The 25,828-nt window shown below is 47.5% G+C and overlaps 1 protein-coding gene across 3 annotated transcripts in view; it reads right to left on the reverse strand.

Moving 5' to 3' along the window:
- Positions 1-2,720: 2,720 nt before the first annotated feature.
- The window catches only part of LOC140508095 (BOLA class I histocompatibility antigen, alpha chain BL3-7-like), a 66,286-nt gene continuing 43,178 nt past the window's right edge, over positions 2,721-25,828 (reverse strand). The window contains exons 1-8 of one of the 3 annotated variants that reach the window (XM_072615856.1): positions 6,706-6,850; positions 5,779-6,057; positions 5,013-5,288; positions 4,331-4,606; positions 4,075-4,182; positions 3,541-3,573; positions 3,321-3,365; positions 2,721-3,148 (exon numbers count right to left, since the gene is read on the reverse strand). In XM_072615856.1, coding sequence (XP_072471957.1) covers positions 3,144-3,148; positions 3,321-3,365; positions 3,541-3,573; positions 4,075-4,182; positions 4,331-4,606; positions 5,013-5,288; positions 5,779-6,057; positions 6,706-6,769 — 1,086 coding nt within the window. In that variant the 5' untranslated portion in view covers positions 6,770-6,850 and the 3' untranslated portion in view covers positions 2,721-3,143. The other 2 variants (XM_072615858.1, XM_072615855.1) reach the window with 2 other exon arrangements.

A 25,828-nucleotide genomic window follows, 5' to 3' on the forward strand; every position in this document is an offset into this window, starting at 1 on the left:
ACACCATGTCCTTGGTGCACATCCTTGTTGTTTTAGGAGCAAGTCAACCTCCTTTCTTTAATGTTCAGTGTTTTGTGAGAGCCTCATTTCATCCCAGCATTGAACCTAAACCTAAGCTAGCTGTTGCTAAGCATGTCCCTAACAAGAGGAGGGGACCAGATCCTGAATACCTTTGAAAACAAGGACCCCAGGAGAGTGCAGGGAATCACTGGAAAGGATGCAAAGACCAAAGTCAGGCCCCTTGGCCCAGGTCTTTCCCTTATGACCTCTTTGTCCTCTCATCTCCTCCCTTTGTCCTCATTTGGAGTGGTCCTGGTGACCTGGGTTCCTAACAGGCGGAACAATGCAACACCACCAAAGCTGTGGCCTCACATCTGGCGTAGTCACTGATGCCCAGCTCGAAGTTGAGAGGAACTACTTGTAGCTCTGATTTTTCTGTAATTTTCTGTATTTTATTTTGAATTTGTGAAATAAAATAATACTTTCCATAACACAGAAGAAATGAGATTACCCATGAAACTACGAATCTATTATGTATAACGTGGTATTCCTAGTGAATTATTATATAATAAACTTACCATGTAATTTTTCCTTTTTTTTCTTCCCCTCCCCCGGTCCTAGAGATGGATACCATTAGACAGAGTATGTGTGTTAGAGTGTGTGAGTGCATGTAAAATCATTCTTTGGATGCTTCTATTTATCCATTCTTTCTCTGGATGCATACAGCTCCTTCCTTCACAGATCCTTTGTAGTTCATCTGGGTGCTTACACAAGTCAAAATGATTTAGTCACTCAAGGTTGTTTCAGTATTGCTGAGAATGTATGCGACATTCTCTAGGTTCTGCCCATTTCGCTCCTCATTATTTCCTGCCAGTCTTTCCATGTTTTCTTCATGTCTTATAGCACAGTATTATTTTATAATAACCATATAACACAACTTGTTCAGCCATGCCCCAACTGATGGGCATCCCCATGATTTCCAGTTTGTTGCCACCACAGACAGAGTGGCTATAAACATTATAGACCACATAGATTCTTTTCCTTTTCCCCCAATCATCTTTGCAAATAGGTATTGCTGGGTCAAAGGTTACAGGAAATTTCATAACTCTTATCTATGAATTAATTGATTAGTGGTTACTGTCATGCATATATATGTATTCATAGGTATGAGTGTATGTATACATGCACTCAGGCACAAAAAGTGCTGAAAGGTACCTACACACAGTTGGATTTCCCTCATCATTCTGATATAACCTAGATCGGGACATCTTAAATTTTTGTGTCATCTGGTGAAGCTTTTAATAAATGTCTTCTCAGAACACTCGTGTGGTTTTTGAAAATTTAATGGTCAAAGGAATGATGACATTTCAATTAGAAGTTAGTCAAAATAAAGATGTGTTTTTTTTCCCATCCAAGTTCACAGAGCCCCTGAAAACTCTCATCAGATTGCACAGGGGTCAGTATACACAGACTATCTGATGTAGAAGTCCCCTTCTCACTGGAACCTCCCCTGGGTGTCCCAGACTAGCTTCTCTGAAAACCCATGGCTGACCTAGCCTGGGCTTCCGAAGCTGCACCTAAACGTTATCCGGCAGGTTTTACTTTCATAGAAAAGTCCTAGAGATCAGAGGAATGCATTTAGGGATTGGAGCCAGGCAGGCCAACAGCCTTGATTGAGTCTCCTATGGACTAGGTGCTGTCCTAAGCAGCTGGACCCGAGGGCCTCGAGGCCCCTTAGGACTCACATTGATGAGCCTGGGAAGTCCCCAAGCTCACCATGAAGTCTGGAGGCTTCAGGGGCTGGTTTGTCAGAGGATGGCACACATCTCCCCTTCACGCTCATCATTTCAGAAGGGAGGATACTCGAATTCTAAATCCTCTAATACCATGAATAACCACCAGGTGGCAGGAGGGTCCCTGCTTAGGAGATAAAGGACTGACTTCACACTGGGAGGAATTCCTAGGGCTCTGAAAGATGAAAGTCATCGTTTCAGAGTATTATGATGACTGAATGTCTGGAACCGGCAGAATCAGGAATTAGTGCTTGAAAGCAATAATAATGACAGCGTTCATTTCTATCATAAGCCTTGCTAAGCCCTTTGTATTTATGATCTCAGTTGATCTGGGAGGAGGGGCTATCATGACCCCCCCACACCCCTATTCCTGAGGTGAGAGGTTAAGTGACCTGCTCAGGGTCACAAAACTATTAAATGTGTGATGGGATTTGAACTCAGGCCTTCCTGCCTCTAAGTCAGAGGCTCCACTGAGTCGCCTTGAAATTTAGATCCATTTTCTGCTGCAAATGAGGAAAGTGAGCCCCCATGGAAGATGTGTCCTCTCTTCTCACAAGACTTCCTGTCCCCAAGACGAAAATACTGCTTTTGTATCTCTGATGAAAATGACAAAACAGAGAGATCTGGACCTCTGTGAAGGTCAGTGCTGAGGGGCAGCCTATGGGCGGGCGGCCCATGGGTTAGTGACCCAGCACCCTGTCTAGGCATGGCTCCAGAGCCAGGAGGAGTGCCCAGCCTGGGCTCTATCTGAAGCCCTGAAACAAGTCCCAATAGACCACATCCACACATACCCCAGAGAGGTACAAATCAAAGACAAAGGTCTGCCCTCTCACCATATACTGTTCCTCCCCCCAGGCTCCTTTCCCTCTGGGCCCAGCCCCCAACTACACTCAGACTCAGCAGAGCAAATAAAAGTCTTCTCAGGCATCTCCAAATTTTCATTTATTTCCCCCTTCATGTGGCCAGAACACTCGACGTGGCCATCCTGTCCCCCACAACCCCCCACCCAAATGCGAAGCTGAGCTGAGATTATGGAGAACAGCTGCAGACTGCAGAGCAGCGATTCATCAGGCTGTTGTAGCAGTCAGACAGAGACCCCAAAGGTCAGGGCAGGATCAGATGTGAAGGAGGCTCATTCCCAAAGCAGACAGAGGGACAGGAGGGAGGAGGGAGGGAGGGAGGCCTTAGAAAGCAGGGTGAGGGCCCTGATGAGGCTGCCCTGGGCTTGGGCCAGTAGAGTCCAGGGAGGATGGCAGGGGCCAGTGCAGGGGAGAGAAGCCAGGGGTCACCAGGAACAGTAGAGAGACTGCAGGCTGGTTTTCTGTCTCAGGTCCATGCCAGGCAATTCTCTCAAGCTGAAGAAGGAAAGACAGATTGAGGGGGATCCTCCAAGTGCCCTCTGGCCTCCAGCCTCTCATCATTCTGAAGGGTCTGCCTCACCACCCAGCCCAGCCTCAGCACAACCTCCCACAGACCGTTCTCCTCTTTGCTTGGCCCCTCCCTCCTTCCAGGCCCCCAGAGTCTCACCTTTGGCTGTGAGAGAGACGTCGGACCCCTGTGCACTGTCATTGCCTGGAGACAAAGGAAGGAAACAACCCAGTCAGAGACATGCATTCCAGAACCAGGATATGGGAAGGGAAGGGGACACCAAGGGAAGGCTATTGGGCAAAAGCTCCTCATTGCTCAGGTCCCAGAGCACCATGGGCTGGCCCCTTCTTTCTACCCTCCATGTCTACCCTTCACTTACCTGCAGCCTGAACATAATCACCTCCTTTTACACCTGGAAAAGAAAACAAATTTCCAGTGAAGAATCCAGGAGAGAAGACCACACTAGGGTCTCAGAAATTCGAAGATTTGTCTTAGAGACACAACAAATAACCAGGACTGCACCTCCCATACCCTACACCACTCCAGCCTCTAGATCCAAGAGGAACAGAGAAAGGACCCCCAAATAGGCACTTCCCTCCCTCCAGGCCTGCCCCTGGAGGTTCCCAGGGCTGGTCTACAGCCCCCAGCTGGGGAGACACCCAGGCCCTGTTCATGTCTGAGCTCACTCTGAGGGAGATTCCCCACTCAGCCAGCCTGTGATACCCCTGCCAGGCATCCTCCAGAGAAATGGCTTCTAGTTGGGGATTTGTTCATCTCCACTCTTAGGGCTCATCTAACCGTCCTTTATATGAAAAGAAGAGGACTTGAGGACAGAGAGACAAGCTGCCCGGTCAGGGGAAGCCCGGATCTCCATAGGGCCTGATCCCTAATGACCCCTCCCAGTCCTGCCTACCTGAATGCTTCCTTCTCCATATCCCAACTCCAGCAATGACTGCAATGAGGATGAGGAGGGCAGCAACAATGCCCCCCACAATGAGCCAGGTGGATGAGGACTCTGGCTCTGAAATGAAGAAGGAAAGTGAGAGGCTCTGATCCCTGTCTGGCCTGAGTCACTAACTGCCCCCCCACCTTCCCCCAGTAACTCCCCTTCTCTCAGGTCGTGGGGGGGGGGGGGGTGCCCTTTCCCAGCCCCTCCTCACTGTCCTTACCCCACTGCAGAGTGAGGGGCTCAGACAGCCCCTCGTGCTGAACTCGGCAGGTGTATCTCCCTTCCTGGCCCGAGGTCATCTGCACAGCTGCCCACTTCTGGAAGGTGCCATCTCCTGCAGGCCTCGTCTCAATGAACTCTGTGTCTTGGGGCTGTTCCTCCCCATCCCTCAGCCAAGTCAGGGAGATCTCCTTGGGGTAAAAGTCCTGGGCCCGGCACCTCAAGGTCACCTCCCCATGGGGGGCAGTGTGGCGGGTCACTCTGGCAGAGGATGGGTCTGGAGGCAAAAGTCAGAGGTATTACCAGGCTCCCCTTCCCCATTCCCCTCCAAGGGCATGTGAACAGGTGGGGGCAGGAGGAACATTCCACAATCTGAGCCATGGGATACAAGGGGTTCCTGGGGGTGGGGGACACAGGGCTGGGGCTGAGAAGAGCTGAGAAGGATGGGTTGGGGCCCTTGAGTGCCGAGTGCACTTAGGTGGGTCTGCAGCCAAAGGGCAGGGGCATTTCCAGGCTCCCCTTCCCCCTCCCCTCCAGGGGCACAAGGTCTGGTGCGGGGAGGGGAACACCCCACAATACTCCCTGGGGTACAAGGGTTCCCAGGGTCGGGGTCCGGGGCTGAGGGGAGGGGGAGCAGGGCCTCCCAGGGGCCTTGAGTGCCGCACACACTGGGGCGGCCATACCCGTCCTCATCAGCGCCTCCTTCCCCATCTCCAGGTACTTCTTCACCCACATCACGCACGTCTCCTCCAGGTAGGCTTTCCATCTCTCCGCTTCGCTCCCCTCCTCCCACTTGCGCTTGGTGCTCACAGCCTGGGGCACCGCCGCTGTCCAGGTCAGGGTCTCGCTGTCCAGGGCGATGTAGTCCTGCCCGTCGTAGGCGAATTGGAGAAACCCGCGCTGGAAGCGGAGCTCGGGGGACACCTCGCAGCCGAGCATGCTCTGGAGGGTGTGGACGCCTGTCCGGCCCGGCTTGGGTCAGTGTGGTCTGACCCTGGCTGACCCTGGCCCCGCCCCCCGACACCCCCGGGGGCTCCTCCTCCCCCCCCGTCCCCAGGGGGGCCCCGGGCGGACCCCGCTCCCCCGCCCCCCGACACCCCCGGGGGCTCCTCCCCCCCACCGTCCCCAGGGGGGCCCCGGGTGGACCCCGCTCCCCCGCCCCCCGACACCCCCGGGGGCTCCTCCCCCCCTGTCCCCAGGGGGGCCCCGGGCGGACCGCGCTCCCCCGCCCCCCGACACCCCCGGGGGCTCCTCCCCCCCATCCCCAGGGGGGCCCCGGGAGGACCCCGCTCCCCCGCCCCCCCGACACCCCCAGGGGCTCCTCCCCCCCCGTCCCCAGGGGGGCCCCGGGCGGACCCCGCTCCCCCGCCCCCCCCGACACCCCCGGGGGCTCCTCCCCCCGTCCCCAGGGGGGCCCCGGGCGGACCCCGCCCCCGCCCCGTCACGCACCCCCCGCGCTCTGGTTGAAGTACCCGCGCAGGATCTCCAGGCCCGCTCGGTAAGTCTGTGCTGTCCCTCTGTAGGTCCGCGTGTTCCGCTCCCAGTACCCCGGGTCCTCCTGCTCCATCCGCTCCATCCACGCCGCCCGCGGCTCCTCCCTCTGACTCGGGCTGTCCGAGTCGAAGCTCACGAACGGCTGATCGTCCACGTAGCCCACGGAGAGGAACCGCGGCTCCCCGAGCCCGGGCCGGGTCATGGAGGTTTCGAAATACCTCAGGGAGTGGGAGCCTGGGACGTGGGGACGGGCCGGGTCAGGGCGGGGGGCGCCGGAGGAGACCTGCACCCCGCCACGGCCGGGGAGTGACCCTCACCCCGTGCCCCAAGCCCGCTATCCCGAGATGCGCCCCCCCGTAACCCCGCCCCTTACCTTCCCCTCCCCCCCATGCACACCAAGCCTTCCCCGACAACAACCGAGTCGGAGGCCCCAGAACCGGAAGCTGCCTCCCTCTCCCCTCCTCCGCCTCCGGTCCGGGTCCGGGGTCCCCCACACTGCTCACCCCCGGCCCCCCACCTTGTGTCCTCATGTGCCCCCTGCTCCCCCCATCCTCCGGGAAGCTCTTATAACAAAGCTGCCCCTGGTTCGCCCGGGGGGTTATCAGGGGGACCCCAGTCAGCTCTCCTTAACGCCCCCAGGACTGTGGCCCCCATTCTCCCTCCCCATGACCTCCCCCCCCGACCTAAGGGACCCACACAAAGACACCCCCAAAAGCCCTGCTCAGGGGCGGCGGGCTCCCCCCTCTCACCCCGCCCGGACCGCACTGACCAGAGGAGCCGGTCCGAGGAAACCCCTGGGCTGGGGGTCCGAGGAGCTCCGTGGAGGGACCCCCATCCCGGCAGCAGGACTACCCCCGGGTGCCGCGTCCAGTCTCTCCTTACCCGCCCAGGTCTCCGGCAGGGCCAGGGTCCCCAACAGAAGGAGAGCGCCCAGAGAGCGCTCCATGGTCCGCAGGAACAAGAGCCCAACCTCACCGAGACCTGTTTACCCTGGGTTTATAAAGGGACGAATCCCTCACTTCTGATTGGCTTCCCGGGGGCTCTGCCGGCCAATAGCGGGTGGGAGACAACAGACGTCACTGGTGACTGGGCAGAAGGAGCCCGCGCAGGTTGGGAGACCAAAACTGAAACTGACCCTGAGGAAATCCCCGGCTTGATAGACCTTGGTTCGGTCTTTGTCATTCCCAGAACAGCCTCGGATTCTGTGGGGCAGCGCAGGCTCCCTCCCTCCCACCATCACTCCAGGAGCGCCCAGCTCTTGTGCTCCCAGCTTGAACCAGAGAAAAAGAAGGGTTAGGGCTAGAGTCCACCCTCCCCTCCAGCCCTCCTCAGTGCCACCCTTTCCCCTCCTTAGAAGTTGGGGAGAAAATGTCCCCCCCAGACTGAGGGGGTCTGAGGACTGAGGAAATCTGCAGGCTGACGAGACCAGGGGCTGCCCCCTCGGATTTAAGGACGGCCATGGGCAAGTCTTGTAACCTCCCCAGGCCCAATAGATAAACAAGCCAGGGCACAAGAATGCAGAGGAAACCAGAGTCCAGTAAATGGAACTGGGAATCCGAGTAGCAGAGGGGCAGGGATGTGGCCCAGTGGATGGAGCCAAGGGCCTGCAGTCAGGAAGAACTGGCTTCCAATCCAGGCCTCAGACACTTACTAGCTGTGTGACCCTGGGCAAGTCATTTAACCCTGTTTGCCTCGGTTTCCCCATCTGAAAAATGATCTGGAGAAGGAAGGGGAAAGCCACTCCAATTTCTTTGATTAGAAAACCCCAAAAGGGGTCACAATGAGTCCGACACAACTCAGTAACAAAAAGGAAAGGTCTTATTATTAAAATGGGGAGGAATGCCATTTCAGCCTAAGGCTGGTCTGAACTGCCTGAAATGTGAAGGTGTGAATGCCTGGTAACTTCTTTTTTCAGAAACAATGAACCTGGGCACATTTGGTGGGATTTTCCCTCTTTCTTGTCTCATTCCCCCACTGGGAAACCATGAAACTAAAGATTTCACAGAGAGGATCAAGTTTCCCTGGAGAGGATCTTAGAGATAATCTCCTTTATTTTCCAGATTGGAAAACTGAAGACCAACAATGCACACTTACGTAGCCTTGAACACCCAGCTCTGGTTTCTTCTCTTTACCAAACGTAGTAGCCACAATATTGACCCTAGTCCGGACCCTCATCCTAGTTCTGCGAAAGTCCAGACATCTCCTTTCCTACCATCTATCAGCAACTCTACTGCCTCCTTTTTCGGTTTGGGGCCCAAAGAATTGTTTCCTCTTATTTCAGCACTCTGTTATTGTCATGCACAAATTTTACCCCTTCATAAGAGATGGCAAGATTATTTTCCCATGACTTTCTCTTAGTGTGGCTTGGAGACCTGCTTTCAGGTCATTTGTGGTTTCCAGGACTTTAGAAATATTCATATCCTTTCAACGCTTATCTACTGGCAATGGCTCTTGGTTCATGTTGGTGTCAGGTCTCTGTCTGGATATAAAGGACTTATTTTGGTCAGATTTGATGTATCCATTTGACATATGTGCTACTAACAATTTTTCATGTTCAATCTTCATTTATTTTAGTGAAACCTTTTAGATTTTATGTGGTTAGGATTATCTATTTTTTAAAAATAATATCTTGGATTTAGAATGCTCCTTGACATAGTTGTACACATTAAATGAATGGATTTTCTTCTGATTTTTTCACTCAGGAAAAACTCTATTTACCATGCTCACCCTTCTTAAATTGAGAGATAAAGGAAAAGCCTCTGTTATAAAGTTATGTACTCAAGGGCAGCGTTCCAGCATTGTTCTTACAGCCCCAAAGAAACAAAAGCATGTACAAGTGTTCTGCACCCTGAATCTTTCATCTCCATCAAGAAGTGGGGAGCATCTCTCATCCCTTACCCTCTGCAGTCCCTCCTTTGATCCGTTCAAGTGACATTGCTGTTCTGTTGTCAGATTCTTACCCCTCTAGACCCTCCTCTGGTGCACAGACTTCTGCTTCATCTGGATTATGGGAGATCCTTGTCTCTCACCTTCCCTCTCCTCAGAAGCCTTTGTCTTCTGGAATGTTCTCAGCTGTCTGCTCCTTGTTAAGTCTTTCTTTCTGGACGTTTGCCGTACTTTTTTCTTTGACCTTAAGCTCTGGATTTGGGCTAGGAGGATCCTGGGAGTTTTCTCTTGGGGTTCTTTCCAGAGATGGGTTCTTTTGGGTTCTTTTTATTTCCATTTTGACCTCTAGTTCTAAAGACATCCAGTAGTATTTTTTTAATGTTTCCTTGAATTAAGATTTAAGGCCATGGTTTCAATGACTCTTAAATTCTCTCTCCTTAATACTGTTTTCAGGACTATAATTTTCTTTACAGGTTCTTCTGTTTTTCAGTCTTTTGATTTCATTTGGATCTTGCTCGTTGTGTCACGGAGTCATTCTAGTTTTCCATACATTTGTTGCTTGGACAAGGTTCTGCAGCTCTTCAGGCAAGCCTGCAAAGATTGAGATGAATCCTGTATCATTTCTTATTGATCATATTTACAGTTTATTGATTTGATTCTGAAACTACTTTCGTCCTGTAATTGCCTGAGTTACAGTTCTTTGTCTCTAAACTTGGTTCAGAGTTCAGCTGATCTGTACTAGGTTAAGCTGAAAAGTCCAGCTCTCCTGCTCAAGGAATTTTGCTAACCTTGGGAAATGGGTGAGAAAGCAAGGGGGTTTGGGTCTGACATCTTTACGCCACCAAATTGTCCTTCCAAGATGTCTGGTTTGCTGTCCCAGTGTCTGGGCCACTATCCTGCACCTGTACTCAGGCCATGAACATGTTTTAGTCTCACAAGAGGAAAAGGAGGGGTGTTGCTCCCCTCCATTACCAAACTTTCAACCAATCAGGTTGTTCCCTGACCTCATAATGTCACCTACTCTGCTCTGCTCTTTCTTCTGTGCTCCCCAAAACTCACCGAAGGGGAAGTGTCCTTTTGCTCCGGGCCTCTGGCTCATTTATTGATAGGGAGCATTCCCTGCTAATAGATGTTATCTTGCTCAAATATCTGCCTCAGCTTACCCTTCTGTTAAAATTCAGTTGTGACAAGCCCTTTATTCCACTTCTGATTCTTTCTTCCACAGCAGTCATTTAAATTCCAGTTCTTTGCTCAGTGAAAAATATTATCACTAGCTTCTTTTTACCCTTTTACCTCTTTGTTCTCTTCCAGAAATCCTAGTTGAATTCGGCCCACTCTGCGTTTTTCTTTGAGGCTTTGTGTATTGATGTTTTGAAGTCATTTTCTTCCTCTGGGTTTGTGTCTTGAGCATCCCTGTCCCCAAGGTAAAATTGGTGGTGGGATCCTTTCTTGTCTGCTTATTCTTTCAGTCTCCTTCCTGACCATGAACCTGATGTCAGGGCCAGGCTCTCTCCACATTCTGAAGGGCATGTCCAGAATAACCTTGTTGCAGTATTCTTAAGGTTTTGAGTTGTATGTTATTCCAGGAACTCAGGGAAAGCTCACTCCAGGGACCTGTAAGTTTTCAGTGCTCCCAGGATGGTCTGATCCACTGCTCCACCATCATAGATGTGCAAATTCCTGAACTATGTTTAAGTCTAAACAATACATCCGTGGGCTGGGCCCATGTGGAGATTACTGATGGATTTAGTCACTATAAGCCAGCTGTAAAGCTATACTCCTAGAAAGTGACAGAACTTTAGAGTCCCCTTTCATCTAAGACTCTTTCCTTGGCTATTTTTCTGTAGACTTCAGACTGGGCTGGAAGAGACCTGAGACCTCACTCTGCTCCTGGGATTGGAACCAAAAGCTGCTGCTTGCTTTCAATGTGTTTCCTGCTTAAGACCCAGCCTTAAGACCCTAAAATCCTGGCACCTGCCCCTCACCCGGGATCTGCCTCTTCTAGGGGTAGATCCCCTCAGTTTGCCCTAGATGTCTAACCCCAAGTTGGGCAATAAGAGATAGGTTTTTCCCTATCCCCTGTACCTACCCCTTTATGCTGGATCTGGAACCCCTTCTTGGCCTGATGAACGGTCTTTCCCTGAGATGATACACTCAGCCATGCCTTTGCTGGCTGGATCCCTTCCTCAGCATGCATTTAGGATATGGTTAGGGTTAACATCCAGGGTCCACAGAACCCTCTCTGTCTGGAACAATGCTTCTCTGTTCAGGCTGGGCTGTGTTCTACATCTGCTTTTAGAAGGTGTGAAGGGGCCAAGCTGGACGTTCTCTTTCCTTCTCCTCCATCTTTCTTCTAGGTCTTTTAATCCGTGATTTTTTGGCCAGGTACAGTCTCCATTTTGAGTGCAATGTAGTAGGAGGTGGAAGCTGGGAGTCTTAACCCAACTGATCCCAAATGACTTTCCTGTTTTCTCTGCAGTGCTTGTCTAAAAGGGGAATCCTTCACCTGCCCATTTGTGGCAGTGAGTTTAGCCAATGCTGGTCCACTGCCTTCAGTCACTTTGGCTTTCCTTATCTAGTTTGTGCCCCTTCTTCTTGTATGAAATGATGCATAGAGAAATGAATCTCAAGAACATATACAGTGTATATTATGACTGTTGTCCTTCATTCTAGAAAGGGAACAAAATGACATCGCTATATTAGGGTCGAGTCACAGTGTGTCTGTGTGTGGCTAATCAGACCAGTACAAGCTTGGAAGGCTTGACCCTAGGCTGGGCACAAATAGTCCATGTGAGCATTTGGGGTGGATTCTCTAAATTTGTGCATCTTGCTTTTTTTTTGAACTATTTCAATTCTGCTTTGTTGGTAAAGCACAGCCCCTTCTCTGATGTGGGCGTGCCATGTGGTCCTGTGCCAGTGTCTCCTATGTCATGCAATCAATTCCAGAGTTCTTCAGAGAGACCTTGAGAGTGTCCTTGTAGTACTTCTTTTGACCCCCATGTGATCCTTGCCCTGTGTGAGTTCTCCATAAAAGAGTCTTTTGGGCAGGCATATATTTGGCATCTAAATAAGGTGGCCAGCCCTTCATAGTTGCACTCACAGTCGAGTTTGAATGCTTGGCATTTAGTTTGAGAAATGACCTCAGTGCCTGGTACTAATCCTGCCAGGTGATCTTCAGAATCTTCCTAAGACAATTCAGATGTCAGCAGTTCAGTTTCCTGGCATGGCGCTGGTAGGCCAGCACACAACAATGAGGTCAGCACAGTGGCTCTGTAGACCTTCAGTCTGACAGTCTCTTCTCTCTCTTCTCTCCCATACTTTCCTTTGGAGCCTCTCAAACACTGAGCTAGCTCTCAACGCATGCGTTCACCTCATTGTCACTGTGTACATCCCTGGAAAGTACACTACCAAGGTAAGTGAGCTTATCAACACTATTCCAAACTCCTCCACTTGCCATAACTGTGGTGCTGACTGATGGAGCACCTGTGTTTTCTAGGTGTTAATTGTTAGGCCAGAATTAACAGAAGCAACAGAAAATTGATTCCTACTTTGTTGCATCTCAGTTTCAGAGGCTGAATTTAGTGTACAATCATCCGTGAACAAAAACATCTTGGACCAACTCTCCCTCCTTTAATTTTGGCTCGTCGCCTTTTCACGTTAGATAGTTTGCCATCAGTACCATCGGTAGCTGACCTCGATGCCATGTTTGCCCTCATTGATGGCCTTTGACAACATGGCTGAAAACATTATGCTAAAAGCATGGGAGCAAGAACATAGCCTTGTTTCACTTGATTGGTGATTGGAAAAGCAGGAGAATATTGTCAATTATCTAGAACCTGGGCAAGCATGATGTTACACAACTGACATACAGTACTATTGAACTTTCCCAGGCAAACAAATTTCACATAATTTTCCATAAGCACTTGTGAGTGACAGAGGGACAAATGCTGTGTGCAGATATCTGTTCTGCTCCTGGCATTTCTCCTTCAGTTGTTGGGCAGCAAACACCACATAGAGGCCCTTTCTGAAGCCACACTGGATCTCTGGTAGATGCCCATCTTCCAGATGAAGGATCAGCCTATTAAGGAGGACTCTGGCAAGATTTTCACCAACAATGAATAAGAGAGAGACCTCCCTGTGATTGTCACAGGATAGTCTCTTTCCTTTACCTTTATAGATATGGACAATGGAAGTGTCCTTTCACTCCTGGGGGATAACCTCTTCTTGCCATATAACCCAGAAAATTTCAGTCAGCTTTTGTAAATCTCAGCTGGAATAGAATCAGCACCAAGTGCTTTGCCACACAAAAGGAGCCGAACGTAATGGTAATCAAAACCTCTTCTTCAGGGGGAAGAGAAGTTCCAGACCTCAAACTCTATCATAAAGCAGCAATCATCCAAACCATCTAGTATTGGTTAAAAAATAGAAAAATTGGTGGGAGGCTAGATAGGAATCAGAAACAATGGAACTCAATAGCCCAGAGTGTGATAAAGGGAAAAAATAAATTATCTAGGAAAATGCTCTGTGTTTGATTAAAACACTTTCTGGGAAAACACCTTACGTTGCATTCCATGACATGTTCTAAATAGATAAGCAATCTTAATACTAAGGGCCTACTATAAAAAAATTAATAATAAATAAATAAATAATAACTAACACTTACATAGTGTTTACTGTGCTCCAGGCCCTGGGCTGAGGACTTTACAATTATGTTCTCAACTGATCCCTACAACAACCCTGAGAGATAGGTGGTGTCATTATCATCACAGATGAGGAATCAGAGGCAAACAGATGAGGTGAGTTGGTTGGTTGTTGTCCTTCATCTTCGAAGGGGACCAAAATAACATTGCCATGATACCTTTTGATTCAGGCGTAAATTGAATTTAAGTGAGGCAGAGTGACACAAATCTGTCAGCCTCACTGTCTCCTCCAGAGTCATCATAGTCCAGTGGCAGGACAGAGTAAAGATGGTTGATGATGGCTCAGAATGCAGTGAATGACCTTGGCATCCTTGGGGTCTCTCCAAGCTCTAAGCGTTCCATATCACCTGCTTCATCTGCCTTCATGGCAGTTGGAACAAATGGTTCTCCTCCACCCATTCTACCAGAGGAAGTCTTCACGTACTTGACGAAGACACCCCCCTAACTCACCAATGGTTTTGACACTTCTTGGTTACTCTCAAACTGGTTTGACCCATCTGCCAAAATGGTTTACCAGGTTGTGGCTGCTGCACATTCTGCAGCTTCTTGGAGCCACAGGTGAGAGTTAGGGTTAGGTGGAACAGGTAGACACCAAAGGTGGAAAGAGCCCTGAAAAGGGCTTGGCAGTCATCACACCAAAGGTACTGGTCCTCCCTGAACACACCCTACACCCCCATTAGGTGAATACATCATACCCCTATCTTTGGGTAGGGAATGTGTTTTTTAACTGGAAATAGAGGCACTTTTAAAAGATAAAATACAAATTTTTGACTACATGAAACTAAAAAGCTTATTTACAGACAACATTAATGCTTGTAGAATAAGAAGGGAAGTGGTCAAATGGGGGGGGAAAAATCTTTGTATCAAATTTCTCTGATAAGAGTTTGATATCCACGATATACAAACTCAGAACACATATACAAACAATTCTCAAGCAGAAAATTGACTCCAAACCTCATGAAATGCTCCAAATCACTTTGACCCAGCTATTCAACGACTGGGTTTATACTCTGAGTTCAAATCTGGCCTCAGACACTTCCTAGCTGTGTGACTTTGGACACGTTACTTCCTCACTTTCTACCACGGTTTCCTCATCTGTAAAATGGGGACCATAGAGGGGGTGGAGCCAAGATGGTGGAGTAGAAAGACGCACATACACTAGCTCTGAACCCATAGCCCATAGAACATCTGTAAAAAAGAACTCCTGGCGAATTCTGGAGCAGCAGAGGCCACAGAATGGTGGGGCAGAGGAGATTTCTGTTCCAGAGAGCCCTGCAAACCTCTCGCAAAAGGTCCTTCGAGCTGCGGACCAGGAGCCAAGCACAGCCCTGCCTCAGCCGCATGCACCGAGAGGAGCAGATCCAAGTGGGCTTCGGGATGGAATCTCCAGCGGCCACGTGGATCCCTCCACCCACAGGTGATGGGGGTTGGTGAGAGAGTCTCCTTGGCGGGTTGAGAGGGGAGTGGGGTGCCCCCATATAACTCAGGCCCCCTCGGGAGGCAGCAGCGGAGGCAGCAGCAGACCGGGGCTCCCCAAGCAGGCAGGAGCCTGGATCCATTGTTGAAGGTCTCTGCATAAACCCCCTGAGGGAACTGAGCTCAAGAAGAGGCCCTGCCCCCACCTGAGCACCTGAACTTAATCTCACACTGAATAGCAGCCCTGCCCCAGCCCAAAGCCCTGAGGCTGGGAAGCAGCATTTGAATCTCAGACCCCAAGCACTGGCTGGGAGGATCTGGAGGCGAAGTGGGTGTGATGAGATTATTCAGAAGTCAAGTCACTGGTGGGGAAAATGCCCAGAAAAGGGAAAAGAAATAAGACCATAGAAGGCTACTTTCTTGGTGAACAGGTATTTCCTCCCTTCCTTTCTGATGAGGAAGAACAATGCTTACCATCAAGGAAAGACACAGAAGTCAAGGCTTCTATATCCCAGCCCACTCAATGGGCTCAGGCCATGGAAGAGCTCAAAAAGGATTTTGAAAATCAAGTTAGAGAGGTGGAGGAAAAGCTGGGAAGAGAAATGAGAGACATGCAGGCAAAGCCTGAACAGCAGGTCAGCACCCTGCTAAAGGAGACCCAAAAAAATGCTGAAGAAAATAACACCTTGAAAAATAGGCTAACTCAATTGGCAAAAGAGGTTCAAAAAGCCAATGAGGAGAAGAATGCTTTCAAAAGCAGAATTAGCCAAATGGAAAAGGAGGTTCAAAAGCTCACTGAAGAAAATAGTTCTTTCAAAATTGGAATGGCACAGATGGAGGCTAATGACTTCATGAGAAAGCAAGAAATCACAAAACAAAGCCAAAAGAATGGAAAAATGGAAGATAATGTGAAATATCTCATTGGAAAAACAGCTGATCTGGAAAATAGATCCAGGAGAGACAATTTAAAAATTCTGGGACTACCTGAAAGCCATGATCAAAAAAAGAGCCTAGACATCATCTTTCATGAAATTATCAAGGAAAACTGCCCTGAGATTCTAGAACCAGAGGGCAAAATAAATATTCAAGGAATCCACAGAACACCGCCTGAAAGAGATCCAAAAAGAGAAACTCCTAGGAACATTGTGGCCAAATTCCAGAGTTCCCAGATCAAGGAGAAAATGTTACAAGCAGCTAGAAAGAAAAAATTCAAGTATTGTGGAAATGCAATCAGGATAACACAAGGTCTAGCAGCTTCTACATTAAGGGATCGAAGGGCATGGAATAAGATATTCCAGAAGTCAAAGGAACTAGGACTAAAACCAAGAATCACCTACCCAGCAAAACTGAGTATAATACTTCAGGGGAAAAATTGTTTTTTCAATGAAATAGAAGACTTTCAAGCATTCTTGATGAAAAGACCAGAGCTGAAAAGAAAATTTGACTTTCAAACACAAGAATGAAGAGAAGCATGAAAAGGGACTTACTAAAGTTGAACTGTTTACATTCCTACATGGAAAGACAATATTTGTAACTCTTGAAACTTTTCAGTATCTGGGTACTGGGTGGGATTACATACACACACATGCACATGCACATGCACATGCACACACACATAGAGACAGAGTGCACAGAGTGAATTGAAGAGGATGGGATCATATCTTAAAAAAATGAAATCAAGCAGTGAGAGAGAAATATATTGGGAGGAGAAAGGGAGAAATGGAATGGGGCAAATTGTCTCTCATAAAAGAGGCAAGCAAAAGACTTATTAGTGGAGGGATAAAGAGGGGAGGTGAGAGAAAAACATGAAGTTTACTCTCATCACATTCCACTAAAGGAAGGAATAAAATGCACACTCATTTTGGTATGAAAACCTATCTTACAATACATGAAAGTGGGGGATAAGCAGGGTGGTGGGGATGATGGAAGGGAGGGCATGGGGAAGAGGGAGCAATTTGAGGTTGACACTCATGGGGAGGGACAGGATCAAAAGAGAGAATAGAAGTAATGGGGACAGGATAGGATGGAGGGAAATATAGTTAGTCTTATACAACATGACTATTATGGAAGTCATTTGCAAAACTACACATATTTGGCCTATATTGAATTCTTGCCTTCCAAAGGGAATGGGTGGGGAGGGAGGGAGGGAGGTAAAGAAGTTGGAACTCAAAGTTTTAGGAACAACTCTTGAGTACTGTTCTTGCCACTAGGAAATAAGAAATACAGGTAAAGGGGTACAGAAAGTTATCTGGCCCTACAGGACAAAAGAGAAGATGGAGACAAGGGCAGAGAGGGATGATAGAAGAGAGAGCAGATTGGTGATAGGGGCAATTAGAATGCTTGGTGTTTTGGGGTGGGGGAGGGGACAAAAGGGGAGAAAATTTGGAACCCAAAATTTTGTTAAAATGAATATTGAAAGTTAAATAAAAATAAATAAATAAAATGGGGACCATAACAGCATCTACCTCACAGGGTTATTGTGAGAATCACATGAGACAACACTTGTAAAGTCCTTAGCACGTGCCTGGCACCAAGTAGGCATTTAATAAATGGAGAGGAAAAGGATCCATATGTTCAATTACACTTGTCATAGTTCTTCTTATGGTCACTTCAAACTGGGAACTAAAACCTTGTCTTCCTGTTGCAAAATGCTTATGAGCCAAAGTGTGCCAATGTGCCAGTGTATTGTTTCCCCTGCTGTAGTTCAGTCATTAGGTCCAACTCTTTGTGACCCAACTTGGGGTTTTCTTGGCAAACACTCTGGGGTGGTTCGTCATTTCCTTCTCTACCTCATTTTTCAGATGAGGAGGAGAGGAGAAGAGCAGAGATACAGAGAGAGTCAGACAGAGTAGCTCTGGTTCGTTAAAATATAAATCACTCCTGAACACCAGGTTTTAGAGAAAGAAAATGGAAAACCCTGAGGCAGGATCCAGTGGATCATCACTAAAATACCAAATGTATGTGTGTGTTATGTGTGTGTGTGTGTGTGTGTGTGTGTAGGCACGTGCATATATATGAAATTCTTAAACCAGGAAATCTTAAAAAATTCTTCTGTTGGACAAATTCCCACTTGCAGTAAAGACAGTACATCAAAGACTGGGTAGATGGCTTGATAAATGGATCTGTGGGTAGATCTGAACACCTCATCTCAAAAGGTCCACCTCTGTTGGGTAGTAAGAAGAGATAATGGCTGCTTACTCCCTTGCCAAGAGTACCAGGCTGGAGTTATATTCATGTATTACCCATCAAATATTTGATACCTAGGACTCAGAATATTTTTATGATTCAGGATAAAAGCCCCCTTCCGCAGTGGGGAAAAGAGCAGCAGTTCTGCCCCAGCATTAATTAACTTATTCTGACAGTTGAATCCCACTCCCATTAATAATTACATGAAAGGAAATCAGGAATAACTAGGAACCATACAGTCCCTGGGGACTTCACAGATTAGTTTAGGCAACAACACTCTGATCCCCACAGGGAGTCCATTCAGCCATGTCAAAGGGTGCATGCCCCAGGAATGAAGGGAAATGGGAATGTGTCAACTTCTCCTCACATGGGGGGTAGGGAGCAGGGCGGCCCCTGTGCTTTCCCACATGAAACCCATCTGGCATCTTCTTACACCATTCTTTCCACCAGTCAGGAGTCGAGTCTCACAACAGACATGTGACAATAGGACTGTCTGTCAGCGGGCACCCAAAGCCACGTGGGGTGAAAGGGGCTTCTTAGATGCTTGAGTACCTTTCCTTTTTGTATGTCCATCCCTCACCTCCAGTGCTATATTGGGAACAGTAAACACCGAGAAATGATGGAATGCCACCTGGTTTGTAAAGGACAGTGCTGTGTGTGTGTGTGTGTGTGTGTGTGTGTGTGTGTGTAAAACCTCTCCATATATGTAAGCACACACACGCACACACACACACACACACACACACACACACCTACACCTACACCTTCCTGGCCTTCAGTAGACCACCTCAGACCACAAACACAGGGCAGGTCAGAATCCTCTTCAAACCCTATGTCCTCAGCCTTTACCCATGAGTTTTGCTTTGACCAGTTCACAGTTGAACATGTTTAGATCAAAGTCAAGGCATTTCAATGAAATAGTGAGACAAATGAAGTCATCCCAGCCCCCCCCCACCCCATGAGCCTCAACACACTTTCTTACATACTGTAGGCAGTGGAAGAGTGAACATTCATGAAGACTCTAGGCAGGAAACCTGCTCATGTGGAGTCAAGTGACTGAGACACCAGAGGCGAGAAAGGGGCATAGTCAGTTCTGTTCTAACACTCATTCTGAGGATGTGAATTTGTTCCAGAGTGACTGATAGAGAATGACTGAACATGGTTGAATTTGGTGTTTGCTTATGTGAACACTTTCACTTTGGAGAAACTGAGAAGAAAGAACCACTTCCCAACAGCTCCCAAGCTGCAGTCTTCATCCTGATGCCCACATCCACAAGCCAGCTTTGGAACTTTGTAAGGGCAAAGCACCACATTTATCATAGAATCTTTGGGTCATTTGGAGCTGAGGGCTGAGGAATGCTGATCTGCCTATCCCCCTTACCCACCTTTCACTATGGGCTGCAGCTGTGGTCAACTGAGACCAACCTCCCACCCAGAACAACTCCATGCCAGCTGGGGCTGGTGCATCCTGGGGAACAGGCTGAGTAGCAGCCCTCAACCACTGTTTACTACAATGTTTGAGAATTTCTTAGCCATTTAAATGCTTAAGACTGCACTACCACCTGCCTTTGGCTCCAATCTTTTTTTTTAGTGTGTCACTGATACAGATTGAGTGTTGTGATCTTGCCCTCATTTTCCCATCACCTTTGTGACTTTTATTGTGTGGTTTTGTGTAGCCAGTGACCTTTAGGAACACACATGTCCTATTCCAGAAGAACAGACTGAACAGGGAGTTTCACTTGAGTTTGGATCTTGTAAAGTTGTGGCCTTCTCTGAGTGATGTCCCCCTTCTCCTCTGCAGGAACTGCTGCCAGTCAAGCATGATTCTCTACATCCAGTTGTCCATTCTGGCCTCCACTGCCTTCATCAGATGTTATTCTCCAGTGTAGTTGTTCCTCAACTCAGATCTTTGCAGGGTTATCTGATGTCCTGGACAATTCGTCCACTAAGGGTGTAACTGAGTTGGCAGCTCTCTCCTCAGATTTCAGCCACCCACGTTATCCACCAGATCCCCCATCACGGAGAAATTCCTTCCTTTCTTGCCTACTCTGTAAACCAGCTCTAAGCAGGGCTTTTTGACCCCCATCTCTAGACCTCCTTAGTCAAGAGAAGCCTGCATCTCAACCCCCACTGAAGGAAGTTGATTCTGTGAGCCCAGCAGAGGGGGAGGGTTTTCAATCTCCGCAGTGTGCCACCTCAGCCATGAAACCCTCTTCAGTCTCCACAGTCAGAAGGCGTGAAGCTTCTTCTCTCTCCTCTTCCAGGCTTCCATGCTGAGCTTCAAGGCTAATGAGACATTAGGAACACTCCATTCCCCTTGGGCTTGCTTATCTGAGAAGGCTGGAGGTGCTAGGCTGCACTTGGGTCTCTCAGAATTCTTTTCCTAAGTGAATCTGATCTTTTTACTGGACAAAGCAACTCTGAGATCCTCTGCTGTGTCCTGTGGATCTATCCATCCAAAGACAACAAACCAATTTCCACTCTTTGATGGAATCACCTAGAGGAAGTCCATGTCCCCAGGGCTCTTCTGTTTGCAATTGAGACGCTGGCACCCACTGGGGGCCTTTATGTTCCACTAAAAGTGACAGAGGAGCCCAGTACCCTCAAATCCATTTCAGAAGTAATGTAACAGGGAACTTAAGAGGACAGAGCTCAAGAAGACCCAAAAGGAAGAGCGGTGAGCTCCTCCGTTTATCCCAGGCCCACAGAGGGCAGTGGCACCTCTAGTAAGAGGTCTGAAGCCTGTGCTCTGTGAGCAAGGGTGTGTCAGGGCACATGAACCCACATGAAGGCCAGTACAGGAAGTAGGCTGGAACAATACTGCCTTTTGCCTTTGCTGGCTTATTCCAGCTGTCAAGAGCATGGCACATTTCAGAATCCATGAGATGTCAGGTGTCCAGTTCCCTGGAGCACCTCAGCTCAGAGCACCCACAGGCCCTTTGATACCTAGGTGGAATTTTCTGGTGCCTCAGGAGAGTGCAGAAGTGGGGACTATAAATCATGTCGGACAAGAAAAGAGCAAAAATCGACCCAATCACAAGAGATCATCAGGAAGACTGCGTTAGGCTGAAGGTATCATAGACACTGAAATTATGTGAGCTCAGTATACAGGCACTTGCTGGCTTAGCAGCTAAGTATTTAAAGAAAAAAGCTAATCAGAAACATGGGGAGAAGCAATGAGTAAATCTGCAATGGATGGGGACCTCCCTTTGTGGAGCTCAGGTAAGGCACCTTCCAGGGGCCTTGTGGTTGTCATTGTTGTGTTTGTCCTTCTTTTCAAAGAGGACCCCCTTTATCCTCCTCCTCTCATTGAAAAAATATAAACAAACCCCTTGTACCCGATATGCATAATCGAACAAGACAAGTACTCACAATTGGACATGTCCATAAATGTACATTTCTTTCTGTATCTTGATTGAGACAGAGGGAGCATTTCAATAGCTTTCCAAAGGAACTCTCCACTTCAAGTCTTTTCCCTCTCTACTTCACAACACTTCCTTGTTCAAAAACCTTCACTTAGGGTTATTAATGGTTATCTAATGGTTATTAAACAGAAGTCACTCATCTCTCTTTGGTCTCTGAATATGTCTACAATCATTCCTCCAATTCTCTTTCCTATCTTGTTTCATTTTATCCCCCTTCACGTAATCTTCATTTATATCAAAATGACTTGTTAACTTTCCTTTGTAGACTTTCCTGTTTCCATTCCTGTGGTCCCCTTCTACAACTGGTAATTTCCTTCCCTAATTCTCCATTTTGGAGAAGCCTCACGGTAGCCCTCTGTCCAATCTTTTCTTGATTCTGATTATCCCTCCCGAGATTTGACCCCCATACCCCTGTTGCCTTTTCACCTTCTAAGTCCTCTTAGTTCCTGTGGTCTTCTCATGCTGATAATTCTCTCTGCCCCTTTGGTCCCCTCCTCACATTGAAATCTTCATTTTGAGAAGGACCCCAAGATGACCGCTATTTCTTCTCTGGACTCTCTGTACTCCATCACCATGCTTCATCTGTGTTAGGACTTCAAAAGTTCTCCTCACCCAAGTAGCCTTCTTATCCTTGAAGTTCCTTCTGTTTCCCAGTCCCTTCCATTGGTTAGTTCCTCCCAGAACTTCCACTTTGAGGAGGGTTCTGGGCCAGCCATTCTTCATTCCTCTCCCAAGTCTGCCTCTCATTTTCCACTCCCATTATCCTAGTGAATAATCTCAGTATCCTAGTGGGGACCTTCCTGCCCCACAACGCAGCTTTTCAAATACCTTCTATATATATCATATTTCCTAAAGCATAAGTTTTTTTTTCAAAATTTGTGATCAGAATAGCCCATTTCATCTTGTGTTATACTTTCTGTCCCTTGTTTGACTATAAATTCTTCCTAAATTCCAAGATACAATTGATAATTTCTCTCCTCTGCTTTAATTATGATGTGACATTTTATATGTAAATCCTGTACCTTTTTTTAACTTATCTTTTTGTATAGTGCATGGTAATGGCTTATTCCCAATTCTTTCAAGTTGGTTAGCATTTTTGGTTTCATTTTTTTTGTCAAATAGTGTAACCTTATTACTGAAGCTTGTGTCTGGGTTCGTGGAATACTTGCCCATTGTTTTTCTGATCAATACCTCTACTTCTTTAGCTGTTATCAGATAGCCATGATGATTACTGATTTGTAGAATAGTTTGAGATCTGGTCCTGCTGTTGAGAACATAACTCCTTGGGTGTCTCTGACAAGTGATCATGTTGTGACTCTTGTGTGCTAAGTTTTCAAAGAGCAATCTTCAAACCATCCACCTATAGTGGGTAGGATAAAGATTACTATCTCCATTCTATAAGTGACCAAACTTGAGGGAGCTAAGGGAAGTGATTTGAATTACCCTTGTGTAAGGGATCTGGAACTCTCGGGTTATCAGGGTCATGATGCCCTTGGGAGAAATCTCTTGAGATGACATATCCTTGCATGACTTATGTGATGGACCACGCTTATGCAATAAACAACCTTCACAATTATCTTGAGCAAGAATAACAACAGCAAAGCACATAAGCTCAGCACACAGTGTTTACAAACTTCTTGCATGTATGGAAGTAGAATGCCTATATATTCTCTGAGCTAGCTGAGAATAAATGGAGTGCATACCCTCCTTGCTCCCACCTCATTCATTCATGCCCAGAAGAAAGATCTCATTCAGGCATGAGATCTTTGGGAACTTAACACCCTTGGTCACACAACTCATCAGTTAATTAATCAATCAACAAGCATCTATTTTGTGGTTCAGTTGTGTCTGATTTTGTGACCCCAAGGCCCACAGCACACCACGTCTTTCTATCCTCTATCTCCCAAAGTCTGTCCAAGGTCATATTCATCTATTCCATGACAATCTCTATCCATCTCATCCTCTGCCTTTCCCTTTTCCTCTTGCCTTCAATCTTTCCCAACATCAGGGCCTTTTCCAATGAGTCCTGTCTTCTCATAATGTGGTCAAAATATTTCAGTTTCAACTTCAAAAACTTTCAGTTTTCCATTTCAGTATATTTTCTCTTCCAGTGAATAGTCCAAATTAATTTCTTTAAGCAACGTCTGATTAGATCTCCTTGCTGTCCTTGCAAACATGTAGTATCAATTACCCCTCATAGCCAGAGCCAGGAATAGTCAGGTGGGAAACATTCCTTTTCAAAGGAACATAATGGGGAAATTGAACCAGGAGGATCCCATCCTACACTGAGTTTAAGATTATCTTCTCAGCTTTGCTAGCGGAAGATTTCTACCTGTGACAGTCACATTTTCTCTGAGTGGCTTGTAGCATTTCTCTCAGATGGTGGGTTATTGACCATTGATTATTGATGGATTTAGATAACTCAAAACACAGTTTGTTATAGTCCCAAGAGTTTTAACCTCACATGGGAAGTATCAGTTACCAAGAATTTGCCAGGACTCACATCTCAAATTTAAAATTGTCCTTGTGAAAAAGTCAATCACTAGAGATCATTTCCATATATTTTCGAATTCTCACTAAAACAAATTCCTTGTTTAGGAACTCCATGACTCAAATCCGCTCCTTAGAACTGCTGGAGACTGTACTTTTTGATAAGCCTTAAGGACTGTTCTGAATGGGCAGAACTCTCCTTTACATACAATACACATAGTAATCAATGACCAGCTTTAGGTTTTAGCATTAAAAAATAACTAGCAATCTTGCAATTTTCATAAGTGATAGCAAAATTGCTTTAGCTGTAACACAAACAATAAACTTCAGATGACATCAATTACATTTCCGGATCATATAAAATAGTGTGTGCTCATCCCTCGTTGCAGAAGAAGACCATGCCACCAGAGAAATAATGACATGACTTGCACTTGACTTTGTTTTGAGTGAGGGAGGGCTGTGCAGATCACCAGCCTCACTTCTCCTCCAGAGCCATCTGAACCCAGTGACCAGATATTCATCAGGATGACTGGAGATGACCCAGGATGAGGCAATTGGGGATAAGTGATTTGCCCAAGGTCACACAGCTAGTGAGTGTCAAGTGTCTGAGGTGAGATTTGAACTCAAGTCCTCCTGACCCCTGCACTGGTGCTCTATCCACTGCACCACCTAGCTGCCTCTCATATAAAATTATTGATAGAAGAATGGGTTGTCTTACCAAGTGCAGATGATTGGCTGACTTCTTTATCTTGATCTATCCCCCTTCACCCTCTCCCCAGAGCTGTGACTGTGTGTTGAATCTGGATACTTCCAGTTGTAGCTGCTGCCCCTTCCCCTCCTTCCTTTTCTCAGGTGGGGGAAAAAAGTCCTAATCTGATCTGGGATGGGAGGAGTTAATAGAAAAGTTCCAGGGTTGTTTGCAGTCTTACTGAGATACCCTCTTGCCTCAAGGGAAGGGAGTGTGGGGGGGAGGGAGTGACCTAGATTATAAGAAGGTGTTTCAAAACTGCTTAATAATCAATGACAAAACCTGTAGAATCTGCTATGATTCTAACTTTTCACTTCTACATCCACCCTTAAAACTTTATAATGGGACATTGAACCTTTCAGACCAACATTTATAAGATTGGTGCCCTTTCTTAGGAAACCTGTAGCACAAACCAATGACTCTATTTCTCTGAAAGCATCTCTTTAAGGCCTATCCAAGGAGACACACATACAAAGGAAATGAGAAAATTCACAGTAGATCTGGATATAATTGCTATCAGTATCAAATTATTGCAACAAATTAGCAGGTGTTGGGGTTGAGTCCTGGGGTCTAACTAGGAGCCCAGGGCCTCCTGGGACTCCCTGCCAAGCAGGGGAGCCAATGCCTGGGGTCCAATGGGGAAGCAGCCCAAAGCCAGGGTCCAGATAAAGGAGGCAGGCAGGAGCATCCTAGGTGGGGTCCTGGGGTAGGGGGAGGGGCTGAGCTTCCAGGGGGAAGGACAGGGAGACAGGACTTGTGGGTCAAGACAGGGCCTGAGTCAGGAGTAGAATTCTGACTCTGGTATCCAGATGGGGTCGCTGGGGTGGGTGCTTGGGTGGGGGAAGGGGCAGGGACATGTGACACCCACGTCTGCTGCAGGACTGAAAGCGGTACTTTGGGGTCCCCAGCGGCAAAGTTGGAAGGTTGGGGAGGAGTCATTGAGGGTCCTGAGAGGACTCAGGTGCGGCTGAGGGGTAGGAAGGGAAGTGTCCAGTGGCCAGGCCACAGGGAGAGGTGTGCACCCAGCAGACCTGACGTAAACCCACCAGGAGTCTTGAGTTTTGTCCTTCATTCTGCAGGAGGACCATGACATCGGGATGATAACAGAACTTGCAGTTGACTTTGATTTGCAGAAGGGAGGACTGTGCAAGGTC

This window comes from Notamacropus eugenii, chromosome 5 (genome assembly GCF_028372415.1).
Source record: "Notamacropus eugenii isolate mMacEug1 chromosome 5, mMacEug1.pri_v2, whole genome shotgun sequence".
Lineage (NCBI taxonomy): Eukaryota > Metazoa > Chordata > Mammalia > Diprotodontia > Macropodidae > Notamacropus > Notamacropus eugenii.